Source organism: Etheostoma cragini, chromosome 20 (assembly GCF_013103735.1).
Source record: "Etheostoma cragini isolate CJK2018 chromosome 20, CSU_Ecrag_1.0, whole genome shotgun sequence".
Classification (NCBI taxonomy): domain Eukaryota; kingdom Metazoa; phylum Chordata; class Actinopteri; order Perciformes; family Percidae; genus Etheostoma; species Etheostoma cragini.
In genome coordinates, this window is record NC_048426.1 from 7,857,552 (window position 1) to 7,876,129 (window position 18,578).

General features: G+C 43.0%; 1 protein-coding gene across 1 annotated transcript in view; it reads right to left on the reverse strand.

Annotated features, from left to right (window-relative positions):
- efna2a (ephrin-A2a) overlaps positions 1-14,896 on the reverse strand; it is an 85,298-nt gene extending 70,402 nt beyond the window's left edge. Inside the window, exon 1 of the mRNA XM_034857741.1 lies at positions 13,681-14,896. Within this exon, the coding sequence (XP_034713632.1) occupies positions 13,681-13,823 (143 nt within the window). The 5' untranslated portion in view covers positions 13,824-14,896. The remainder of the gene's footprint in view (positions 1-13,680) is intronic.
- Between the last annotated feature and the right edge of the window lie 3,682 nt (positions 14,897-18,578).

The window sequence follows — 18,578 nt, forward strand, 5'->3', positions numbered from 1 at the left end:
GTTTTCTGACAAGCTAGCAGTTAGACATTTTTTCCTTGTTTATCCTGCAGATGGTGGGCACCGAGGGGTTTAATCCCAAGTTTTTCTTCAACAGGCAGACTTTCACGTATGTGTTGGAGAAGATCCACCCAAAAGATACTTTCTTCTTTAAGCGAAATACTAAATCTGAAATCTAGCAAATGGCAACCGTACTTGGCAAAGAGCCAAACAAATTGCAGCGGGGCAACAGCCAATCAGTGCTATCCATGTGCCATTTGCTTTCTCTGGGCATGCGCGTTGTTTTCCCACACTCAGGGCACTTGCATGGCAAGCCTGGGAGATATCCACACACCGGCCTGTGGAGCCAAGCCAGTTAAAACTGTTTCAGAACTATTGTACCCAGCAACTGACCTTAAGTTGTAGAAAAAGGATATGATATCTACATGTTCAGCAGCAACCAAGGATGTTTTATGTCACGCATTCATCCAGAATTATATGAATTTCTGGATATTCTGGAATTGTTATAATGAACAGCCCTTAACTCAGGGACAGATTCCAGGTTGTATCCACTTTAGCAAATATTACTGTATTGCATACCTGCAAAAAATGCTAAAATTATAGTATACAAAAAAAAAAATATAAATGAAATAAATACAAGTTTTTGCTTTTTTATTGTCTTTATTGTGAGACAAAGATACATTTCATGCCCTAGTTTTTACAATAGGCTTCACTTGTATTTACCCTCCTGATCACCACTGCCACTATCATTACATCATCATTTATATAATCAACATCAAATGAAAACATTAACCATGGGCGCCATCATCCCTATCATCATCATCACTGTCAACGGCTTCGTTTTCCTCATCAAAATCTTAATCACTATAGTTGTGTTCACTGTTGCTTTCATTATGCTCATCATAATTATCTTCATAAACATCATTAGCATCATTGTGATGATCAACGGATTTTATTGGTGTAAGTAAATGCCAAATGTAAAACATTTTGGGCAGGAATGCTGGGGTTTGGAGCTACACCAGCATATTCAAGAGAGGTGTGTAAAGCCCGGCGGGGAGAGAACATGAGCTGGGTTGGAAACTTGAATTCTAAAAAAGCAGAAAGAACTCAAACAGCATTGCTAATAAAATCTACAGGGAAAAATAAACATGCAGTCAAAATAACAACTCAGGTGTAGAAAAGCTTTGAAAATAGTTGCCCCAACATGAGTTAGAGAGCCTGCTAGCAGTCTGGTACTCTAAAAATACAGATGACCAAAACAACCTTTGTAAAAACTAAAAAGGTCTTTTGTCTCGGAGTCTGTCAGCATCCTCCACAACACCAGGCTGACTATAACAATGGCATTGCATTGAATCTGCACCTGTCCTGAATCTGTAATGTTAACAGTGTACTGTGTTTGAGCCGAGATGGAAGACACGTTCCAGCCCGGACTGGCCTGGATGATGACAGTCTATCATCATCGTTATCATTAACACCTATGCTGCCATCCTCACACATTTGGTTATCATCACTAGTGCCATCACCTTCATCCTATGACAATGATCAATCTCACCATCATCATCAAAACCTCTTATCCGTCTGGAGGTGCATTAGATTAGAGGCCAGTTTTCCAATATCAAGCCCACAGTGTCCCTCTTAGAATAAGGCCGTAGGTGAGGATTATTCTGCAGGTCAGAGGGAATATTCCGGTTTAGCATAAATTACACACAGACACTCTGAACCAGCGGGTGGCATACATGGGGAGTGTGGAATAGGAATCAAGAGAAGCCTCAGAATTCGGAAGAATTAAGTAGCAACAAAATCATGTGGTGCAACAACTGTTGGTGCTGCAATATCATGGCCCATTAGCATAGTGTAAAATAATGAGTGTCCATAGCTGGCTGGGAATTTCCTTTTGCCTTGTCTGATGGATTATAATGCAAATGATTCAAACTCTGCTTCTTTAGTTTGACTTTCCACACAAAAAAAAGGAGGAGTTTTTGGTCACACTCAACTTGTAAATAAACCATCAGGACGATTATCTGCGTGAAAGTTACAGGGGTCAGCTCTGCATTGAGTCTAGTCTCACCTGCTACGATGCCAAGTGGAAAACGGGGAGGGGAAGTATCCTTTACCTCACCATCTTCCCTTCCTCTGTTTTAAAATGCCAACTTTCTCATTCTAAAAGCTGTGTGCGCCAGAGGGCATCTTTAACATTGGGTGAGGCTCCATACGAAAGGCCAGTGTTTCCCCTCTAATACCAGCCCCTCAACATTCACCTGCTGGGATCATCCAACCATGCGCTACTTACTTTCTCTCTCGCCTTCATACTTCCAGAAGTAATCTTCCTTCCTCCACCACTTATCCACACTTTTTCCACCTAATTTCTTTTTCCTCTGCATCTTCCTTTGATTCTCTTTCCTCCACACAAACTCATCCTTTATTTCCATCGTTAAGAAAGAAAGAAGTGGCCTTGTCTTTGTTACACACTCAACTTTTTGTCCTCCATATGCATGCTGTCCCTAATCCTTCAAGCAGATCTCTCCCTTTCAAATTTTTCGTTTTTGTCTCTCAGGACCAGTCGGAGGCGTAGCCAGACGTGTATGTGTTATTATCAGTCTCCAGCTGGTCTATATGAGGATTGAGCTGCCGGGGTTCCATCTGAGAATCAGGCAGACAGAACTGAACGACTCCTTTTCTTTCGCTTGGCTAACACAATCAGCACAACCAGCCGGGAACTGAGAAAAAGTATTAGAGGGCAGGCAGAAACAAGGATGGAGTGGGAATGACAATGCCTATTGTTCGCCATGTATTGAGTGCAGTCTGGCATCTTACATATTCTGAACTAGTATCTCCCTATTTTGTCCCCACTTATTCATGCTTTCATCCATGTCCGTTGGCCTGTGTCTCTTCTTAAAACCCCGTCGGCTCAATGGCTGTCTCTATCTCCTGGCTCGAAAAAGTTTCTCTCTCTCTCTCCCTCTTCATTAAACAACAACTCCTGGGATCTCCCCAGGTTGTTTCTGGGCACTTACATCATCATCACCAGCACTGCCATAGTCATTATCATCAACAAACCTCATTAGTGCAAGGTAGCAACAGTAGCAGCACTGCAGCGTAACATCTTCCCTGGTTCTTTAAACCTCCTCCTCCTCCTCTGCACGAACAATCAAACAAACGTGCTGGGAAGTTGACTTAACATTTCATATTGCATTATAGATTCAATGCCATGCTGCTGACATACCCAACATCATCACACTCCTATGGGCAGATCAAATGATGTTTTGCAGCAAGTTGGGCTGGACTGAAATCTTTTCTGTGAAAAATTCATTGCTCCGGGGAAAGTTTTTTTTTTTTTTGTGAACCTGCTTTGAAAAAGAAATCATTTCTAAGACAAGGATTATGATTCTAAGCCTCTACCTTAATAACAAAAAGAATACAATCCTTAATCCTAAAGTGAAGGGAAGATATTGCCGCCAAAGAACAATTAAATCACCGGGCTGGAAGATATTTTTCAATCTGACATTGATTTTCACTGCTAATTATTACGTTCACAGACAGACTGCGTGACACATGACTGGCAGCGCAGGTTGGCACAGGGACCCCGGGTTGTCACAGGCTCGTCACTGAGAGGTGATGATCAAGTGTCATACACGATAGGAACAGGCCAGGGAAATTGGGAAATCAAGCTATTGTTACAAAAGAGCTACAGAATAGATAATGTCGACATGCCAACGTTTTCCTCAATCATTTTGCAATTGGAATATATATATATATATATATATATATATATATATATTTTTTTAATCTATGCATTTCGTCCTCTTTAGCAGCTCTATGTTGATTAGAAATAATTTAAGCGATGCACCTTTGTCTGGCATCAAATTGGGGGCGTGAGAAGAATTTCACAGCCAACCACCCCCCCCACCCCCGGAAAAAGGTCAAAGACAAACATCGAATGGCTTAGCTATAGATTTAGTTCTAACAGTGTGCAGGAATTAAACACTTTCTTTTACATTATTTCATTTCCCGTGTGCGCATTAGACACCATCTAATTGCAATGCATGTGCTTTAACAATATGTACACACACACACACACACACACACACATTTCTAAAATAGATACCCTGCATAAAAAGCTTAAATGTGACAAAGTTTGTAAGATTGACTGTTTATGACATTTCCTCATAGAGAAGTCCTCCCCCCCACCCCGTGGGCATCCGCTGATTGACAGTAAGCACACGAACAACTAACGCAGCAGTGATGTAAACTAGCTCATACCTCATTAGCTCGAAAAAAAAAAAAAAGAAATAGGAGATAAAAGTGGAACTCACAGAAGCTGCACGTTTCCTGTGATTTCATTAGCAAAATACAATTTGGTTGATTTCTTATTTCAGGGTGGTTGACAATAAAATGCGAGATTTACATCTCGGCTACTTCGAGAGGGAAAACACATTAACGTCGAGGAATGCAATTATACTATTGCGTTGTTTTCTTAAAGAAACGACCTGTTGATTAGATCTTTCTGCATCAAAGAATCATTAGACGTGTAAAATGACAGAAACACAGTACTAAATCACTCTTACTTAGAACTCGAGTTGACATCCTCGAGAGGTCTTTTCCAGGCAAATGTTGTTTGGCTTGTTACAGCAGTTTGTTAACGCACAGGTGTAATTAATCACACTAACGATGCTGTGCCAGCGAGCCTGCACACACCTGCACGGAGAGCTGCCAATCATTCATGTAATCAGCTACACCTGTGTTTGAAAAGCCACCATGTTTGCTATAAAACAGTCTCATCAATTGTGTTGCTTGAGTCCAAACAAAAAGATCATGAGGAAATGAAGCAGTGAAAAGCAGCACATTCTCATACATTTAGTTTTTAACCCAGAGTTAATGAATGTTGCCAGCATCATAAAGTCTGAGACTAATTTCATTGTAGCTTTAACCCTCCCGTTGTCCTCGGGTCAAATTTGACCCGCTTTCAACAAGTTTCTATATCTGAAATTTGGGTTTCTTGTAACCAAATTGACAACATAAATAACGTGGATAGTTCCATACAACGCTCCTCACAAGTAATACAAACGATCAGTTCACTACCTTCATTGAATTTGGTTGTTTCATTCAATTGTATAGCATTTGAAAAAGGTAATGGTAAAAGACTGTTGAAAAAAGCTTCAAAAATGTTGGAAAAAGAGGCAAGAACATCAACAAAAATAAGTGGAGAGAAAACATCGGGGAAAGCGACAAAAGTGTTGAAAAGGATGACCAAAATGTTGATATTTTGAAGCAAAAACAACAAATAGTTGCATGGTCGACGGGGAAGACAACACAAGGGATAATACTACTCTACAATAAAAAAATGTGTTGGAAATTTGCTATGAGCTGTTCTTAGTTAATGCTCGTTCTAATTTGGTGGGACACAGAAGTCAGTTTTGGAACATTTGGGTTTTATCAAAACTGTTGGATTCAAAAGCTTTGCAGAATGTGCCAGCATCAAAACCTTCAGTGTGTAAAACCTCCATTCCTTCAATCCGCTCCCTTCTGGTCGTAGACATAGGCCGTTTACACGTACTGTACATGGTTATTTTCACAAACGGAGACATTTTCCTTCATTTGTGCCCTTCGTTTACACGCAAACAAAAGAGAATTTGCCTCTGAAAAACTCCGGCCAGAGTGGAGATTTTTGAAATCTTCATTTGCACGGTTGCACGTAAACTGAGACAAACGGAGGTTTAGGCAGCCGAGGGAGTGAGGAAGAGCAGAGAGGGAAAGGGATTTGTTACTGTGGTTGCTACTTTGGGGATTCTGATTGGCTAGCGTGGGCTTGAGTTTCTCGTTACACTGCCACCTACAGGTGTGGCATGCTCGTGACGGCATTGACGGCATGTATACACAGGTACGTGTAAAGTAACAGTTATCTAAAAACTGACAGCTGTGCACCTTGTTATTTTTGAACCCGGAGAGGTTGAAATATCCGTTAATGAAAATAGCCGGCCACGTGTAAACGTTGTCATAGATACCCTAACGTCAGAACCAACCGGGCATAAAAAACTGGAGGAGGAATGTACGTTAAGTACTGTGCAGTAGTTTCTATAATTTATGACATTAGGCCTTTCAGGGAAGTGCAACATACTCCTTTTTAATGTATTCTATTTATTGATGTGTGTATGGTATGTGTTAGATAAATAGTGCTGTAGATATCTGGTTCAACGTTGGTGTTGTGGATCATGTGTCAATACGCCTGTCCTGTACAACACATTGCCTCTCTGGGACCTCTAAAGTTTTCTAAGTCTAAGTACATGCCGGTGTGCCTCCACTGTTTAAATGTGACGTGTCTTAGCTCTTTTTCAGCACATCCATGTCATTACGCGCTACATTTCCTCTTCACAGAAATGAATACAGAACTTTCTTTGTGGTCACGAATCACCGAAGTGTTTTGTCAAACAACCACGTTTTGACTTTCATGCTTTAAGTGAAGGAATTGGCAGTGCGTTTAACATCAGCAGGCAAACTGTTCCACTCTAATGCCCCTGCATATTTAGATGACCTCCACCTGTCAATCATTGTATTGAATCTGCTGATGACTAAGATCAGCAACACTAGATCTTGTTATATAACGGTCTCTCCTGCTGAGCCAGGAGAAATGATTTGCCCTGACTTTAATTACTCCGAGTATCATTTTTAGCTCGACGTGAAGAGGCTCTGTACTCCACGGATACCTCTCGAGACTTGAACCAGAGCAGTGCTGACATTTTAAACAAACACATACAATGTCCAATCATGTAGGTCATTGCAAGAACATGTGACCTGATGTACAGCTTCTTTCTTTGTGTATGTACAGAAAGAGGTTGCCTGAGGCAGTGTGTGCAGCATCCTGTAGAAGAAAAACATGCAAACCACATCCCGACGGTACGAGAGAGGGAGGGAGAGAAGTCATGAAACACGAGAGAGGGGATAAGATAAGAGCTTGATAGAAAGACACCAAGATAGAAAGGGAAAAAAATGGAAAAAGGATGGAGCGAGAAAGAGAGGTGGAGTGGGTGCTGGTAGTGGTGATGTGGCAACAGTGGAAGATGGATTTAACCCTGGGGCAGGTTTGAGTCTGACAAACTGTCAGTAACTGAACGAGGGTGACTACAAGTCTCCATGTAAATTGGATGCAAATCTGTGTGTGTGTGTGTGTGGTAGGGCTGCTAGTGACTGCTAGCACTGGGCGCCACAGGGGCCGCAGTAGAAAGACAACGTGTGTGTGAGCTTACGTGCAAGGACTTGTGGTGGGCTGATTGTGTGCATGGGCCTCGCACTTGTGTGCACGTACGTGTGCGTGCATATGAAACTTTCTGCGTGACAGTATATGTATGAGTATGTGGGTGATCCATGCATGAGACATTTCTTCCTCAAAGAATGTGTGGGTGCAAGTGTGTGTGTGTGTGTGTGTGTGTGTGTGTGTTTGAGTGTGATACAGTGCATGTGTCTCCAAGGAGATAGATTCTGTCCCATAGAATGAAAGTGTTGTCAACCATCAGCGCCTCTCACTGACACGGAGTTCCTCAAAGACAGAGATGAAGAGAGAGGAGAGCGGAGGAACAAAGAAGAAAAGGAAAAGAAAGTCTTTTGAAGGATAAACCATGGGATTAGATAAGGTGCTCCTTCTGGACTATTGAGCAGTATGTGTGTGTGTGTGTGTCTGAGGGTGTGTGTGTGTGTGTGTGTGTGTGTGTGTGTGTGTTTGTGGAGGAAAGCCCATTGCTCTGAGCACATTAGCTGCTCAGGGTGAACAAAGCCCCTCACCTGCAAGCTTTATAATACAGGCCTGGGAGCCAGAAGAGGGGGGCTCAGTGTGTGTGTGCACGTGCACACTTGTGTACCAGCCAACAAGAGGAAAAAGGATGGGCTTTTACTTTAACGGAGAGCCAGTCTGGGTGTACTGTATGTGTATATGAGTGTGTGCATGTGTCCCATATCTGGCTTTCACTGTGTGTGCAAGTGTACATGACAGCAAGTAAATAGAAAAAAGGAAGCTGCCGAACCTTGTGTTCAATGGACAGTCGTTCTGGTGGAGAGTTTGTAACCTACATCGAGCTCCCACTGGTGTGTGTGTCCTTCTTTTCTTTCCTTCCTGCATTAAGAATAAATCTCTTTATGTCAGTCTGGGAGATTTCCAGATCCTGTTCTAGGGTTGCAGTATTGTTGTGATAATAATGTGTCTTATGGTACTGTGTTTCTCATCACAACACAAGGATGGACAAAACTCTGAGTGTGTGTGTGTGTGTGTGTGTGTGTGTGTGTGTGTGTGTGTGTGTGTGTGTGTGTGTGTGTGTGTGTGAGTGAGAGTGCTGCTCCCTGCCGTGACCAAAAGTGTCCGGAGCTGTTTGAATTGGATTATCTTATACATTTTCTATTATCCAGCAAGCCCTTGAAAGAGATAGACCAGCTGAGAGCCAGGGCCCTTGATATAAAGGGTTTGGCCAATTTGTAGCATGCCTCCTCTCTCATGTACGAACATATGCTTAACTCATTTCATGTATCTTGACTTATCCAGGTTAGTCTTGTTGAGATCAAGGCACTCCACCAGACCAGGCAGCACAATTAATTAGCAAGTAAAAAACAATTAAAACAGTCAGCATTGGCGATGGTGATTAATGCCAAGCAAGTAGGAGGTTGCCAGAGAGGAAGTAGACAAATCTTATCAGGAGTAAGTGAAAAAGCATCCGTGACATTGGGAAACATGTAGCACCAGTGCCACATATACTTCCATTGTGGTGTGATTTGTCACTTCAATCTGTTTTTTCACATTTCCGTCTTTGGAAACCCAAAAAGTTTATGCTGGGGGTGCAAAACAGAGCGCCATTATCAATTCTAAAGATTTCAAGTCAGTACTTGTTGTAACCTTGCGGAGAACGTCCTTCTCAAGCTGTTTATGGGTTGGCGCAAACTTTTGATGAACACAAGAAGAGACAACACATCCTGATGGCTCAATACAAGCTGTGTGCTTGATGTTGTGTGATCAATTAGGACACACAGCTGTTCATTTCCCCAGCTGTTTGTGTCATTTCGCTGCCTCAGACAATGGCTCCAGTGGATGCTATTCATTATTCTTGCTGAGTCTCAGTCCTCTTTGCCTAAATCACAATCCAGTATATTAATAATACGTAAGAAAGAGCTTTTAGACATGTTTTTCATCCAAAGGGTACTGAGAAACACTTTCTCCTCGAAAATACTGGTCACAGCTTTTAGCAAATCCTAGTTAATGCTACAGCCAGCATTAGTATAAAGTCTGAGTTCAATAAACGGTGTTAGTCCTACCTTGAAGAACAAGCTAGATGAACACAGACATCTTTTCAGCAGCATGTACTGATCCTCCACACTTCCTTCATTCAATAATCCACTTAGGAGTTATGAACAGTAAATGTAAGGAAACCCAACACGGGTACTTTCCGTTGATTGTGACTGTTTTAAATTGGTGGTCCATTATCTAGACTTATATACTGTATATATGTTTGTTTTGTAAAAATTATACTTACTAGTGAAAATGTGCCTGTTTGGAACGGGACGATTGCTTGGCCTGTGGTATTGCTGCTTGTAGAATTCTACAAAACCAAACTGCACCCCCAAATGACTAACAGAAGGACCCCAAACCACTTGATATGCAACTCCCCTGTATACCCTACTACTGACTCACTGATTTACCTGACAGAGAACCTTGCAAATTAAGAAATTAATTGCAAAATATCACAATGAAATTGTGGCGTAGTCAGACATTAGCCTCATAGATTCATGGCAGTGCGGTAACCATTCAGCCTGTTATGAGAGTTAATCAGCAGCACATATCTGTGTTACCAACCACCGGAACCGGACTGTGTGTGTGTGTGTGTGTGTGTGCAGAGACAGAGACAGAGACAGAGACAGAGACAGAGACAGAGAGAGAGAGGATGTTGTCTCACGTCGTATGATCGTTAACTAATTTAACATTTCAGTAGAGTTTATTTCCACAGGCTCCAGATTTAGTGGCTGGACTGTTAACGGTGGAGTAGGGGATCCGAGTCGCGGGGGCATTCCGGTGACGGTAATGTTATTAGTTAGCAGTAGACTTAATTAACCCAGGGTGAGTCTGATGAAAAGTGTTGTGTCTGTCCGGTTCAGCTCTGAGATGTTCTCGCATTGCACAGCGCTGTGAAGGAATAATCTCCGAGACTGTGTTATGATCTGCCTCTGGTTAGGAGTGGTGAATGTAGTCTACAGCTCACAGCAACTTACTACTATATAGTGTCTGGCTTTTGTGAGATATTAAGTGTTTGCAAACATCTTAGTTTTCCTCTTCTTGAAACAGTGTCTGGTAGCCTGCCTGTGAGTAGGCGAGCATCGAGCTCTGTCTGCCACGTCGTCTGTAGTGTAGCTGGTTGGACTTTGCATATCTGTGGGATTTGGAATTGTCCTTAAATTCAGAAATTGTTTGTTAAAAGTCAAAGACAGTCCCACGTAGTGCTACTTTGCACATGTTTTTGGTCAAAGGTGTATTTCACATCTTAGCTGCTAATGCGCCGCTGCTTTCTTCGACTCTCTCTATCTACGTTTTTGTCAATCGAGTTATCTATTGTTTTGGTAAAAAAACTCATGCGAACAAAAATGGTGAAAGTGTGTTTCCATCCTACGGCTTTAAAATTTTAAATAAAAACCTGTTTTGCGATCAAATTGTTATATCGAATTGATTTGAGACAAGTTCTAATAGTGCTTATGTGCCAGCTGAAACCGACATATCAAGCTAAAATAAGAAAACAACGATGCTATCAACACATCGCTATGGTGATGCAGATTGTCTTTTATTTTCCCTCCGGCACCGCTGCAAGACAACTCTTTTGAGACATGTCTCGCTGTGAGTGCCTTCCATTTACTCCGGAGGACGTCCCATGGCTTGTTGTAACCTTCGTTGGCCATTTCCTTCGCGAGTTCCTGATAAATTATGGCATTTCTAAGATTTTTGCTATCTAAAACAGCCGTTATATTTTGCTCATAAATTAACTTGAAAAAGTCCCTTGTCTCCTAGTCCGTCCACTTCCATCTGTCTTTGTTGACACCCGCAATGTGTGCAAACAGAGCGGAAATACTGGGCGGAAATTAACTGAAACTTCTTCTTTGTTTTGTGGCGGGTTGCAACCATAAAATAACCTAAAACTTAATCGCGATTCATTTTTTTATTGGGAAAATAACGTTTCCATCAGCGTTTATCGTGTAAGCCGTATGTCAATCAAGATAATCCACAGGGAGACCAAACGTATTTCTTTTGAGTTGGTATTCTTGAAATTCAATCAAATTTTACTGTTTACGCACGCACACACACACTCCTGCAATTTATAGATAGATGTATATGCAGCTACATTCATTTATTTGAGCATTTGAACAATAATTCTGCTTTATTACAATTTGATCCTTAATTTGTAGCTTTTTGTTTTTGTTGGCCTTTTTGTTGTCATTTATTGGCGACATTGCAACAATAACGTCAGACAGATTTTAAACAATCTAACAGTTGCGCTTTAATTAAACACAATGCCAAAGGGAACTTGTACTTGAGTGTTTTCAAAGTTACAGAAGAAGTTAAACCAGTTGTTTCCAAACGGTTTGGCTTGTAGCCTCATTTTGGGCTCCTTGTAACGTTTCAGCTGTCCCACCAAATATGATTTCCCGTATAAAAATGTTTAAATGGTTTCATAGGCCCATTTTGAGGCCCAACTTAGGTCAAGTAATGTTTTACTTCACAACAAATATTAGACAACAGTCCAGATATTCACACAAGTCTTAGCTGCATATCTTTGCTATTTCCTGTTTTCTGCCTCATTAATCATCTCAGGACCACTCAGATTTATCTCGCGACTCTTTGAAGGACTGGACTGTAGATATAAAGTAGGTAAAACTAGCTCCACCTCGACCCGCTACAACAGTAAAATGCTGCTTACACATTGCTGTATCAGTATAGAATAATGTCACAATGAGCCCCAGTGGCCACGTTTCTGCAGCTCATGTACTTTTACTTTTGAACCTTTCAGCAGTACTAATGTGCTTTTACATTGGTAAGATTTTGAATTTAAGAGTCCAACTTGTAATGTAGCCATTTTAAATTGTTGTGTTGGTAACGGATGTCCCTGGCTCCACCAATGCAATTTGGAAAAATAACTTACTGATATAAGTTAGTAACTTATCACAGCAAATAGCTTGGGTGTATACAATCTTACCATTACGAACCAAACATTGTAAATAAAACCCAAATCTTAATAAACCAGAATTGTCCTGTGGCCTACATTTCACATGAGCTGGGTTGATTGTGGCGTCTGTCTTCTCCTTTCTTTTTGCCGGTGGGCTAGTTTCTCCCCATAAAAAAAACTTGCCGTAATCCTCAAAGTTTAGAGAGAGAAAGAGCTTTAGATGAAAGTTGAGGAATGAATGTTGTCAGTGAAAGGTCCTCACAAGTGCAGCGGCACCGACTTGAGTGTGTGCAGAAAAAGGCACAGCATGAGCAATGACAGTGCCAGGGTCTAACAGGGGGAACCAACTTCACCAGAGCTCCAGAGCCTAGATTCATTGCTTTAGTGGCAATGCATTTTTGATGTGTCCCATTTCTGCTTCAACTTCTCCCTACGACCCTGACGAAATAACAGCGCCCCCAGCCACCGTCGATATAGCTTAAATTTACCCTGTGACGTTTGCAACGTGGAGGTGTTGTGTGTACGTGGAGGGGGAATGGAGGAGCACAGGGAGACGAAAAGAAAGACAGAAAGAGAGAGGGAGACAGGGAGAAAATGTTCCCCCTTGCCTGTTAAATATTTGAGAAGCCTTCTGTAGAAAAGTGATGCAGTCAGAGACAGGCCTGTTAGCTGTGTGTGTGTGTGTGTGTGTATGTTTTAGTTGATACAGAGAGAGAGACAGGGCCGTGAGTTTGGACTAATTCAGCCGTGAGAGAGCAAGAGGGAGCCCTTTCACTGTTTATTTATCTACCTGGGAGAGAGAGAAAGGGTAAAAAAGAAAGGATAGGAGAGAGAAGAGGAAGGGGTGAGAGAGAGAGAGACAGAGAGAGAGGCTGGCTAGGTTGTCACAAACCATTAGACAGACGGACCCAGTGTGCTCTGCCCCATGTCAATGAGAGGCCCTGCAAAAGACAAACACCCGTGTGTATGTGTGTTAATGCGCGTGCATGTGTGTGTCTGCGGCCTCATGCACATGTGGGTGTCTGTGTGTTCCTTTGTGTTTATTTGTCTACGGTTGAGGATTTTGCACAAGTGCTTGCAATTGACAGAGAAATAATGTGTGCTTATGTTTACTGGCCCAAGTCAAAAAAAGGTTAAAGGCTCTGTGTGTGTGTGTGTGTGTGTGTGTGTGTGTGTGTGGAAAGAAAGAGCAGAGGGGACATCTCTAGACATTGGGGAGGCAGGCTGCCCTCATTGTCTGAGACAAAAGGAGCTCCATGTGCCACAGGACAAATATCTAGTGTACCTGCGCGCACACACACACACACACACACACACACACACACACACACACACACACACACACACACACACACACACACACTTCCACTTACGCCTCTGTATGTGTGTGTAGCTTTCTCATTTGTGAAAGACATCAATATTGTCAAATTCCGCCAAAAACACAGCTAAAACAGGAAGTGTACACACACACACAATCCCACACACAACTCGAATTAAAACTCACTTGGGGTTGGAGCTGTTCCAGTAGACAGCGTGTCTGTCAAATATGATCTTCTCCTCTGCCCACACGGACACCCAAGACAAGAGGGTCAGCACCACCACCTCCATCACACACCTCTGCCCGAGCTGGCACAACATCATAGACATCCAGGGGGAATCTCTCTCTCTCTCTCTCTCTCTCTGTCTCACTGGGTTCAGGCTTTTACTGCGCTGCTGCTGCTGCTGCTGCTGCAGAAATCCTCTTCAGATCATTAATGTCCGTCTGCGCGTCTTTGGACAAATCGATTCGGCTGTTCATGGATCGTTAACTGGCTTGATGAGAGTTCCGATAACGCCAGGGCTCTTTCAAGTCATACTGAATGGCTAAAATTCACTTTTAAACTTCGTCTCGCGCGAACGGAACAGAAGGAATTCACATGTTATTTAGAAGCGCGTCGACGGCGGGATGCTGCGAGTGCGTCTCCTCTGCAAGGTCCGAAACTTTTCTCCCATTACGCGCAGCCGGGGAGATAAATGCACCCCCTGGATTAGATCCCCTTATCTCACAAAAATAAAAAAATTAAATTCACAATGAATAACACTCCTGAATTCACTCGTTTGTAATTTTATCACCGGTATTGTTGCTCATCAGCAGACACAAAACAACGTCCAAACCGGCCGTCATTACCCAGATTTGTGTTGGGGATTGAGCCTGGTCCACGCTTTGTTCCGCTCCTCTCACACCGCAAACCCCTCCACGGCTTCAAACTGCGTCCACTTGACCTTTTTTCCCCTTTTTCTCTTATTGCAGTTCAAAACAATTACATCCCAGACAGACGCGCGCGCTCCGCTCCGTTCTTTTCAGTCCAAACTTATCGCACAAAAACAACCGCGAGACTGGAGCATCCTCCTCCTCACACACAAACACCACGAGCCCTCACAGCATTTCAACTTGGTGATCCCTCCGCTGCCACTGGCGCTAATCCAATGAGACTCCAGCCACGGTGCGCCTCCACTTTCTGTGCGTCACGCTGACCGGCGCAGCAGGGAGCCGTTGATGATCACACAGCTTTAATCCGAACACGCTCCCGTGCAACCTCCACCTATGGCGGCAAGAGCACTAACTGGCACCCTGATTCGGTGTAAGCAACCCCCCCCCCCCCAACCCGCTCTCTCCATCTCGCGCTCGCTTTTCTCTCTGCGCGGGCGGGGTCTGTAGCCGTGTTGCGCCGCGCCACGGGGCTGGCTGACTCACTGCGCCCCAGTGAAACACTGAAAACTGTTTTTTTTTCCTTTTTTCTTTCTAATTTGAGAAAGTTACCTGACCGTTTTGGTATGACATGAATTATGAATGAGTCCAAGCAGATGCATTAAGATGATATATTGCAGTTTACAGAGAGAAACTGGAAAATTGTAGTTTAGTTCGTCTCTTGTAGGCTTATTAATCACCACTACAACCATCTGTGTGACTGAAGGCGGTTTAATTGCAGCGCAGCTGGACATGGTAAAGCTGTTCACGAAGTTCATGTGTTTGAAAAGCTACGGCCTGATGGATGGGCTCAGAGAGAGAGAGGGAGAAAGAGGGCTTCGGATGGATCGCTGGAGCACCGGAGTCATTTTCCATCAGTGTCCATTAGGCCCAAAGGGCAAGCGAAGGCAGCACCGAGTCTAAAACCTGTGCGCCATAAACCTCCAGATAGCTCTGTCTGACAGCGCTACCACCCTGCTGCCTGTGTGCAAGACTCCTCTGCAACACATATCCATCTTTAGGTCTTTAGCCTCAGCGCCAATGGAGGGCGATCTGGTAACTACAGTTTCCTCAAAGAGCTCTGTCATTTTTTATTTTATTTTAAACAACATGTGTCGATAACTGGACAGAATGAGTTCCAGTAAGGACCAATCCACTCTCAGCAAGATGGGAATTGATTCAAGAAAATCATTTGCAAAAGGTTAATTGGCATTCTCTAAAAGAGCGAAGACTAAACTAAAAGAAATAGCCCACAATCTATAGACTCGAGAGAAAAGGATGTAATGCAGTCTATAAACACTTTCCCCACATTAAAGTGACCTACTTGTCCCACCCTTCCCACCCATAACAGGCCCTTGTTACATGTTTGAAAGTGAATCTCTCTGCAGCTTCATCCTTCACATCTTATTGTGCCTCTAGGTTAGATCCTTCATGCAAAGTGTCCTACTTTTGCCCTGCCTGCAAAGTAATGTCTATAATTTGGGCTGCATGAATTCAGACAGGGAGAGAACCCGTGCACCCCCATAACCCAAATACAGCTGCATGTTGTCCGCCGCTGGAGGATGAATTATTCAACATCTGTCTGAGGCGTGCATAAGTAAACAGGTGGATCGTCTCCTGATGACTTTTTTTTTTTCCTTTTTTTTTTTTTTTAAGGGAAAGTCACAGACCAAAGACATCCTACGCCTCAGCTTCAGGCTTTTACTCCTCTGCGTTGTCACCCTGAAAGTGAGTTTAAAGCTCGTGTAAGCTGTGCAGGCTACGCACTGTATTGGCTGGATTCAGATATGAAGGCCTCTTAAGTGATCCTAAATCTTAAAGGAATGTGGGTCAGTGAGTAGTGTATGGATACATGCCTCCTTAAAAGGGCGTTAAATCCTGGAATTTATAGCCGGTTAAGTCTGTGATTGCTCTGCAGTTTAACTCTGCTCAAGAGAGACATAAATTATAGAGACATGAGTTATCTCCCAGCTCCAGATCTTAAAACCATGAAAAAGAGGAATATGACTTTTCAATCTGTTGTCTGACAAGCAGCCATTCACATTCAGCCAACTTTCATGTTTCACACATCAGACATGCAGCTTTTTGTTTCTCAGAGACTCCCTGGCTTTTGTGGATATTGAACATGTCACAAATTATTCACAGGACAGTCTCTTGAACCTCTTGAACCCCCCCCCCGTCCCCACCAGGCTTGCATTTGCGTGTGGCCTTGGTCTTTGCCAGTTATGCGCTTGATTAGAGGCCGCAGGACTATTGTAAATAAATGTTGCCAGATGCGGAAGGATCCCTGCCTCACATGGCTTCATTTAGTCCCGTGCACACAGCGATGGAATGAAGCCAGGATCTGGATTCGGCAAAGAAATGGAGAGGTGGCGGGGTACGTTAACATGCGTGACCCGCTGAACTAGTTTCCGGTACAAATGGAGTAACATTTTTGGTGTAACCAAGCATGGCTTCTTTCTTTGCCATTTAGTAACATCTGGAAAATAAATGTGTGCCCTTGTTGCACATGTAGTGCTTGCCAGTTTCAGCTTTTAAACATGGGTCTCGACAGATTCAAATTAGATCAAGGACCATATTTTGTGTGCCAGAGACGCCTGCTATTTGATAAACTAAAAACATCACAAATATATGGTTGGATAGGTTAACTTTGAGTTACCCTTCCAGCCAATTATGCAATCTCTTTGCATTTTAGTATATTCCAAAGAGGGTTCTGTGTAGACTGCTCCTTGCTCTAATTTACTCTGTGCAGTGTGAAATACTAAGATGCTGCAGATAACCAAGGCTCTGAGGTAGCAAAGCTGCAAGTTGCTGCCACAGAGTTCCCCGACTAGTACGGATTTCTTATGTAACAAAATAAGAATGTGCACCCAGATAGCTCAGTTGGTAGAGCCGGTGCCTACATGTGGAGGTTTATTCCTCCGCACAGCAGGCCTGGGGTTTGACTCTGACCTGTGGCCTTTTGCTGCATGTCATTCCCCCTCTCTCTCCTTTCATGTCAGCAGCTGTCCTGTATTATCAAAAAATTATAATCTTGAAAAAAAAATATCGTAAAAAAATGAATATATGTCTGAATATATCTTGGAACAAGTGACTTCGAGTGCTTCAAGTTGGTTATGCCCAGCAAGTATGAGACAGGTCTCAGTCTTTTTTGATGACCTTCAAGCAAGCTTTATAATGCAAAGTACCAAGAGATGTGCCTTTGCTGTGGAATTTAAACTAAATTGGAGCAAACTATATTTAAGACCACACTCCACAAACTGCTGGGATTAAACAACAGAATCCAGCTCCTGGCAGCCACAAATAAAGATCTGCTGGACTCAATTCTCCTCTCATTTGTCCCTCTCTGAAAAGGCAGGGAAGATCTGAGGTTAATCCTCTCTACCGCTCCGTAAGTAAGTAGAAGAAAAGAAGGTATAATGCCAGAATGCCGAAGGAAGCACTTGAGATTAAGCCACTAACTATTGACATTGTGTGAGTGGCAGGTAAAGTCACCTCTGCTCAGCAGCCCTTGGTCCCCAGCAGAGCAAGACCGCCCCCTGGTGGTTCAGGAGGTGTAGGACTAACGGTCAGTTTCCCCCCCACAGACTTAGTGCTAAACATGGATGTCAGATATACGTGATAGCCATGCCTGTAGTTCCTCTGAATTATTCATTTTATGAGATACTTTGACTTTGTTTCCACAGCAACCGGGCTCATCTTTGAGTCAGACTAAGCCGAAAAGGAGGTGGAGTACAGGAGGATGAAGGATTATTCAGAATCATTGAGAATAGCAAGTATCCAGCGCTGCACAGCAAATTAACTCTGCACCCTGCCATCATCGTAGCAGTTTTATCAGTGGTTTGTAATGGGATTGAGCCAAGCCCAGATGAGCAGTCAGTAAAGTTGCAGATGGGATGAGTACGAAATTGGAAATATAGTACAAGATTAAATAACCCACCAGAAGTAAACACGATGGGAAATGTGGGAAATGTTACGAGATGTTAACCGATACAGAGCAGCAGTTCCACAGGAAAGAGAGGAAGAGACAGAAACCAAACGAGGCCAGATGAAAGAAGGAACAAACTAAAGATTTATTGAAGGCAGCAGAAGATGCAAGAGACAAGAACAGAACAGCAAGGGGGTGGGGGGGTGGGGGAAATGGGAGGAGAGCGGGGCACATACGGAGACACTCC